The sequence below is a fragment of the Lonchura striata genome, chromosome 20 (assembly GCF_046129695.1).
Source record: "Lonchura striata isolate bLonStr1 chromosome 20, bLonStr1.mat, whole genome shotgun sequence".
Taxonomy (NCBI): domain Eukaryota; kingdom Metazoa; phylum Chordata; class Aves; order Passeriformes; family Estrildidae; genus Lonchura; species Lonchura striata.
Genome location: NC_134622.1, coordinates 7,770,877 through 7,778,707, shown reverse-complemented (window position 1 = coordinate 7,778,707; position 7,831 = coordinate 7,770,877). Strand labels below are relative to the sequence as shown.

General features: G+C 67.4%; 1 protein-coding gene across 1 annotated transcript; it reads right to left on the bottom strand.

The window, feature by feature from the left end:
* Positions 1 to 454: 454 nt before the first annotated feature.
* ANKRD13B (ankyrin repeat domain 13B) lies at positions 455 to 7,575 on the bottom strand. Its single transcript, XM_077787525.1, is given in 17 exon segments — positions 455 to 737; positions 739 to 830; positions 1,002 to 1,162; positions 1,323 to 1,475; positions 1,555 to 1,712; positions 1,805 to 1,935; positions 2,014 to 2,078; positions 2,147 to 2,228; positions 2,318 to 2,384; positions 2,470 to 2,659; positions 2,750 to 2,893; positions 3,149 to 3,194; positions 3,264 to 3,388; positions 3,646 to 3,781; positions 7,059 to 7,226; positions 7,229 to 7,378; positions 7,381 to 7,575. Coding segments are annotated over 17 exon segments (2,220 nt in total). The 5' UTR covers positions 7,450 to 7,575.
* Positions 7,576 to 7,831: the final 256 nt, after the last annotated feature.

The following is a 7,831-nucleotide window of genomic DNA, read 5'->3' as shown; positions in this document are numbered from 1 at the left end:
GGGCAGGGGTGGAAGAGAGAGCTGGGCAGAGCCCCCTGGCTCTGGGGCACCCCGGGACCCCCCGCAACTGGCAGCCCACCCATCGGGGCAGGATGTGCCCCCCACCGCCTTCCTGGGGTGAGGGGCTGAGCAGCACCCCGTAGGGCGGCTGGGGGAGTAGGGGTGTCCTGGAGAAGGGGTACAGTCCGTGGAGTTGCCCTCCCTGGTCCCTGCCACCCCACGTGTAGGGTTAACACCCACCCCAACCCTGTGCTGCTGTGGGGTGCCCCCACCTCACCCCAGTATTGCCCCAGCTCTGGGGACGTTCTCCCAGGGCCAAAATCCTGCTCCCCCTCTTCCCCATTTGCCCTCCGCAGTTCCTGGACTGGCTCCCCCCACACCGCTCCCCCTCTGTGCCCCCAGCCACGTCCCCATCCCCAGTGGGGTGGGCGAGGGGCTCAGTGGGGCTGTGGGGTCACTTCTCCGTCAGAGAGAGCTGCAGGATCCGCTGCAGATCCTCCTCCTCCTGGCGCGTCCGGCGCTCCGCTTCCTCCTGCTCCCGCGCCGACAGCGCCATGGCCAGGCGCAGCTGCTCGGCGTAGCTGGGGAACAGCGCGCCCGGGCCCCGGCCGCCCCCCGGCCCCGGCGCCACGGGGGGACGCGGGGCTGCCGTGTGCTGGGGAGTCCTGGGGGGCAGCAGGGGCTCAGTGGGGTCCCCGTGGGGCCGGCACCCATGCCCGCTCCCCCCAGCACGGCTGGCCAGACCTTACCAACCTGTCTCCCCGGCGGCCCTCGTGCGACATGGGGTGGGTGCCCGGCTTGCTGTTGGTCAGTGCTTCCCAAATGGTCACCTGTGGCCGGTGAAAGAGGGGGGCTTGGAGGGTGGCACCCCAAAAAACAGCTCCCCCAGCATGGACTCTGACCCGCCGCCATGGGATAAAGGGATGGAGAGAGGCGGGGTGAGTGGGGATGGGCAGTGGGGTCTCTCAGCCAGGAGGAGGCGAAGGGGTGGCAGTGCCCACCTGGTCGTACTCGCTGCCCGCTTCCAGCAGGCTCTGCTGGATGGCGAACTGCAGCAGGTCATCCTCGTCCTCCCGCAGGGCGTCCTGGTGGGTGCCCACCACGCTGTACCCCCGCGGCACCTCGAACAGCGCCGGGTCCATCTCACACGCTCGGCACGAGGCTGTGGGGAGACCAGAGCCCGCCTGGCTGGGCACCCGTGGGGTCCCCTTCCTGCTCCACCCCACCAGTTGTGTGTCCCTTACCCTGCTGTGACCCACTCCACCAGCTGTGCCCCACTGGGACCCCTTCCCATCCCACCTCACCATGTCCACCCCACGTACTGAGGGAGCTGGAGCTGCTGACGCTGGAGGAGTCGCTGCTGGGCGAGGGCGCCTCGCTGCTGGGGCTGTGCCGCAGGGAGCTGACCGGCTCGTCACACCCATTGAGGTTGCCGAAGGTTATTCGGGCATTGAGGATATGGAAGATGGGGATTTCTGCAAGAAAAAGGGGAAAAAAGGACGAGGAGGGAAGCTGGCTGTGCCACCCAGGTCAGCAGCAGAGCCCAGTCCATACCAATCTTGACGGGGAAGCCCGGGGGGAGCCGCAGGGTGATGAAGTCCCGCAGTTTGGCGAAGAGCGCGTTGCTTATTGCCATGAGGTCGATGATGGGGGCAACCTGCTCACACAGGGACAGCGGGTGGTCCTCACACAGCCACAGCTTCGCCTTGAACCTGCCAGGGACAGGTGTTGGGCTGGGGACCCCCACCTGTCCCCAGTGGAGGTGGGGACACAGGGAGTCCCTGTCTGCTCCTCCCCATCTCACTTCTGTGTCTTGGTGGTGAGCTCCATGGGCCGCCCCATGTCGCGGTTGCCCAGCTCGAAGTTGGGGTTGAAGTACTCCTCAGGGGTGATGGCAGTGGGGTTGGCGTGGCTCAGTGTCTGTGTGATCAGCGTCTGCATGAGGGGACAGCCCCGTGGGGTGAGAGGGGAGGTCTGACTGCTGGGCCACCCCCTCCGACCCGAGACACTCACCCCGTTGTTGGGCCCCACGTGCTGCTCAGCGATGCCCAGGAAGGACTGCAGGGGGGTCTTACAGCCTGTGGGAGAGGAGGGGGTGAGGGCAGAGCCGGGGGAGCCCTGCCCCCCCAGCCCGTGCCGGCTCCACCTTTGCTCTTGCCCTTGTGCTGGTCTGAGAGGTGCTCGGTCCGTGTCCGTGTGATCAGCTCCACGTTGGAAGCGCCATAGACCTGGCCGAGGATGGGGAATGGCAGAGGTGGGCACCTCACAGCTGCAACCAACCACAGCGCCCTGGGCAGCTCAACTCCCTGCCCCTCACCTTCGCCTCGTACCCATTCACCATTTCCGTCTTCTCGCTCCTCCAGCCCAGGATCCCGGACTTGTTCCTAGGGTGACACGGCACCATGAACTTGCTTGGACAGCCCGGGGTGCCAGCACCCCAGGGGTGAGCTCGATGCCACTCCAGCCCACCTCTCGAAGGCGATGTTCTTGGTGTCGAGCTGGGTGGTGACCACGGGGGCCGTCAGCCGCCCCATCACCTGCTCCTCGGTGGGCTGCACAGCAGCCAGCAGCACCTCCTGGTCGTGGCCGGCCAGGGCCAGCGTCTCCGAGTAGACCACCCGCCTGTCATGGTCAATCTCCATCACCACCGCACTGCTGTCTGCAGGGAATGGGGGCAGGACAACCACGGTCCCCACCGTGTCACCCGGCACCACTCCCCAGTGAGGGGCACGTGGCGGTGTCCCCTCACCTTGTCCCCGAAAGACGAAGCTGCGGTTGCCCCGCTGCCAGGTCATATGGTCGAAGCCCAGCAGTGTGGTGTCCACCCGCAGGTTCTGGCCGCTCTTCCACACCTTGTAGGTGTCGCTGGGGCAGATTTTGGACACCAGGGGCACTGGGGAGAGATGCCGATAGCCCAGCCGGGGATGGGGACACCTGCAGCCCTGAGGGGGCTGCCAGCACTGAGCTGGGTGGGGGATGCACCTGGGGAACGCGATGCCTTGGCAGGATGGGGGTCTGCAAGCTTGGGGTGTCAGGGGGCAAGGGAGCAGGTGACCCTCAGCCTCGGGATGGGGATGGATGCTGGGGCTGGAGGATTTCACTGGGAAATTCCCACTCCCCCCACAGCCATGCTGTGCCCCGAGCTCACCCCAGCTGGTGAACTCCCACTTCATCTCCACGTAGAAGTCCTGGGCCTGTGGGGAGCGCAGAGGGGTCAGGGGGACGCCGTGGCCGCGGCCCCGCCGCCCTGCCGAGGGAGGTACCTTGCGCAGCTTCTCCAGCAGGACAGGGATCCCCGCCAGGCGCTTGATGGCCCTCTGGTAGTCACGGTAGCGCAGGACCAGCTGCACCAGCTCCAGGTCACGGGTGCTCACAGCCTCCTGCAGGACTGTGGGGCAAAGGGGCAGTGTCCAGGGCCGTGGCACAGCATGGCACAGCATGGCACTGCAGAGCTGGGCGCTGCACAGGAGCACCACAGCAGCAGCGCCCTGGGGAGCTGCAGCACCATGGCCATGCCTGTGCCCATGTTCATGCCCATGTCCATGTCCACATCTGTGTCCATGCTCATGCCCACGCCCATCTCCATGCCCACGCCTGCATCGGGGCAGCTTGAAGGAGGATGGAGGGCAGCAGCCACCCGCTCACCTGTCCATCCGCTGCGGTTCTCCTTGCCCACGTCGGCGCCATGCTTCAGCAGCACTCTGGCACACTCGAGGTGGCCCAGCGTGGTGGCCAGGTGCAGGGGAGTGCGTCCTCGGGGGTCCAGCTGCTCGATGTCGGCCTGCCAGGAAGGAATGAGGCTTTGAGATCACTGGGGTGGCCAGACCTTCCTCCTCAGTGCTCTCCCACAGATGTACAGCTCCCAGACACAGAAAGCAGCCAACATTTGACAGTATAGGAGAGCAGCCCCACCCTGACCTCTCCCAAGAGAGGTACCTCCCTGCTGCCACTGCCAGACCCATGGAGAGAGCATGAAAAGCACAACGGTGGCTGCCAGCACCCAGCACACCTCATCACAGCCAGTCTGGGCTGCACCCACCAGGAGGGCACAGAGCAGGAGCACGCCATGGCAGTGGGGGGCACAGATGCCCCTGGCACAGTGCACGCAGCTCTGCACATTTCCATGCAGCTGCACGCTCCAGCAAAGCCCCCACCTCTGGGATGTGGAGGGGGCTGTGCCCAGTTGCCAGGCAGCAGCTGCCGGCAGCCCCCTCCGGCAGGGCGGGAGCGCGGGGGGCGATGCGGCTGCGGTGGGCGCACGTGTTCCCCTGCCTGAGCCGGGGGCGGGCGGCTCCGAGGATCCCCGGGGCCCTGGGGAGCCGCCGCTGTTTGTGCCAAACCCGGAGCCTGGCACCCAGCCAGCCCTGAGGAATCCCTGGTGCGGCGGCGGGTGGGCACCCCGGCACCCCCGGGCCCTGCTGCCCATGTGGGAAGCAGCGTCACACCCATGCCCAGCTGGGGATATGGCTCAGGAAGGGTGGGCACCCTCTGTGCCCCCAGCAGCAAGCTGGAGTAGAAGTGCCCAGAGCCACGGCAGGAGGTAGTGGGGCAGTGCCCAAATAATTGGTTTTGGGGAGGCCACCCACAGGAGAACAAAGGTGGGGTGCAGGACCCATAGGTGCCAGCTGGGACCAGGAAGGCAGAGATGTTTGGACATGGGCAGAGGTGGAGCACGGGCTCCCTGGTACCCCAAAGTCTCACCTGCAGCACATCCCTGCCTTGCTCTGGGCATGTCCTGCATTGCTGCTGCTCAGGGATGTTCCTGTCCCTGCCCAGGCTGTGCATTCCCGTGTCCCTCATCCCCAGGGACTCACCAGGTAGGGGGACCCCCCCAGTCTGCCCACACCACTGGAGTAAAACAGCCCCCCAGTTCCCTGGGAGGCAACGTATCGCTCCAATGCTCTCCAGGCGACTGCTGCTTCTTAATTGCACTAATGAAACTGCTCTAATTAAGGCAATCACCCCCCAGCTGTGGGCGGGGGCAGCAGGCTCAGTGGGGCTCCCCAGCTGCCGCCCTGCCCCAGCACTGGGCAGGATGAGGGTCCCCAGTGTGGGGACACGGTGCTGGAGCCACCCCAGGGGACATTGGCGTGACCCAGATTTTGCCAGCAAGAGCTCAGTTCTGAGCCCTGCTCTTGGGCTGGCTCCAGCTTGGGGAACACAGCACAGACCTCCAGGTGCTGCCCATCCTGGGGCCGTGACAGCCACCGGGGATGAGGACAGGGAGGGGTGGCTTTGGGGTGGCAGCGGTGCAGTGCAGAACCGCAGCTCAGTCGCTCCTCCTGTGCCAGCCGGGCACGTGGCACAGCACGTTCCTCCACTGGGGCTGTTCCTGGGTTGGAGAACCCCAGCTCCTGCTCCTGGGCAGCAACAGGGGACACGAGCCAGCACGCAGAGATGGTGCCAGGCACTGGTGTCCCCGTTCAGCCCCGGGTCCCTGTCACGCCTGAGGGGGCAGGCTGTGGTGAGGGGTGTCCTGGCACAACAGGCTCCATGGCACTGCCTGCCACATCCTCGTGATGTCCCTGTCAAGGGGACCCACTGACCCTTGCTCCCTTGTTGAGGCAAGTGTGGATGGGAGCCCATGGTGACAATTTGGGGGTGACAGACATAGAACCCTTATGAGGACAAGGAAAGGAACAATGCTGTCAGCTGCCCCAGTGCTTCCCAACCCCAAACACCTGCACTGGGGAGGGGCAGCACGTGGAGCCACTGCCCTGTGGGGGTCACCAGGACAGAGGAAGGGAAGAGCCCTGGGTAGGGGGGCACCCAGCCTCCAGCATTTCACACAGCATCAGCCCCAGCCCCTCACCCGGGGGATGCTCTGGCAGGGATAAGGGCTGAGCTGTGTCCCTGGATGCCCTGGACAGAGCAGGGAGCCTGGGCTGGCCCTCACCTCCTTCCCCCAAGCCCCCACCTGCCCCAGAGTCTGGCCTGCAGCACCCACGCTCCCCCCCTCCTCCCCCTCACCCCTGGGGTGCACACATGGCTGGCTTTGCTCTCACCCAGCAAATGCCAGCGGGGGCCAGGGCAGAGCCAGGCTGGAGGGTTGGATTCTCCCTGCAGCGAGCGGGTCAGAGCCCCCCCGCAGCCCCTCCACCTCCCCAGCTGCCGAGCCCAGCTTTGATCTCCGCCCGCGCTGAGCTCCCGGGAAGACTGACCCCAAATTAGCACGAAAATAAAAACACTGGCCATGGGGTGGGAGACCGGGGCGATGCTGGCGCAGCCTCCGGCTGGACCCCACAATAGAGACGGGTGTGGCGGGAGCCATCGCCTGCATCCCGGCGGGAGCTTCGCGGCACAATGACCCCCGTTTCACGCATCACCAGGGTCCATCCAGCACGGCCCTCGGTGCCTTGGGGTTTGGGAACCCGGGCCGAGAGACTGGGGATGCTCAGCACAGCTTCCCCGCCAGCCTCCCTCCAGCGCCTGCGGTTTCCTGCGTCTTCGGGGTTGGGTTTTAATTACCTGAATTGCATCGCCACGGGGGAGAGGGAGGCTGGGAACCCGCCGGGGAAGCACCCACACCCCGCTCCATCACCAGGCGGCTGGGAGGTTCCCTGGCTGAGGGACAAAGTGGGTCCCCTCACCATGAGGAGAACCCTTGTGGGGCTGGGGGGCTGCGCCCCGACAGCATCAGGGCCCTTGTCCCCCCGCCCCCAGGGGCTCAGCCTGAGGGTGCGGAGCTGATGCTGCACCCCCAGGGGGCTGGCAATACCCTGAGAAGCGGGGTGCGGGCCGGGGGTCTGCAGAGGCCTAGCAGGGAGCCGGGGACACGTGCGGAGGGCTGCTCGGGGCTGCGTGTGCTGGAGGATGCAGGGGACCCGCGGGTGGCACCCACCGCTCCCTGGCAGCCCCGGGGACAGCGGGCACAGTCCCGGGGTGCGGGTGGGGACACACAGCGCACCCCCAGAGCCCCGCCAGCGCAGAGAGCGACCCCATCCTTATCACCCCCCTCATCTCCATCCTCATCCTCACCCCGGCCCCGAGCATTGCATCAGCCCGAGCGGAGCCGGGCCGGGCCGGGCCGTGCCGGGAGTGTCCCCGCGCCGCCCCACCTGCTTGGCGCTGAGCTCCCGGTCCAGGTCACGGGCGCGGTTGTGCCAGACGAGGTAGTGCAGCGGGTACCTGCCCTCCGGCCCCTTCCTGCCCGAGCAAGACGCGAGCATCCTCCGTGCATGCTGGAGCGGCGCGGCGGGCGCGGCGCGGGGCGGCGCGGCGCGGGGCGGGGGGGCGCGGGGCGGGGCGGGCCACCACCTCCCGCCCGGTGCTTCCCCGGCCCCCCCGCACCGCCCGGCCTCATGGGACTTGTAGTTGCCCTGCCCGGCATCGCCCCCTTCTCCTTCCTCATCTTCATCCTCCTCTTTCCTCGCCCCCCCCTCCCGCACCGCTCAGTCCATCACCGCGGCTTCCGATCCCGCGGGGGGGACCTGCGAAGGGGCGCCCCATTGGCGATTAGCATCCTCCCCACATTGCCCCCTTTCCCAGGCTGATCTTCCCCTTCCCAGCTGATCTCCGCTCCCCCGGTGGGGCAGCGGACCCGGGCATATGGTGGGGCAGGGGTGAAGGCGGCAGGTGGGGACCAGGTGGGGGGACCCCGACTCCCGGCCCCGCAGCACCAGGCACGGGGGCCCCAGCCCCGTTTCCTTTTCCGCCCGCGTCTCTCCCGGGCGGGCGTCGCGTTTTCCGGCTGCCGCCCGAGAACAATGCAAGGCTGGGCCTCTGCGGCCGCCCCGGCCTCCGCCGGCGCCACGCTCCCGGCCCCGCACCCCGCTGCTCCCCACCCTGCCATGGGAGGAGCCCCCCGCTGTTGTTCTCTGCTCGGCCGTGG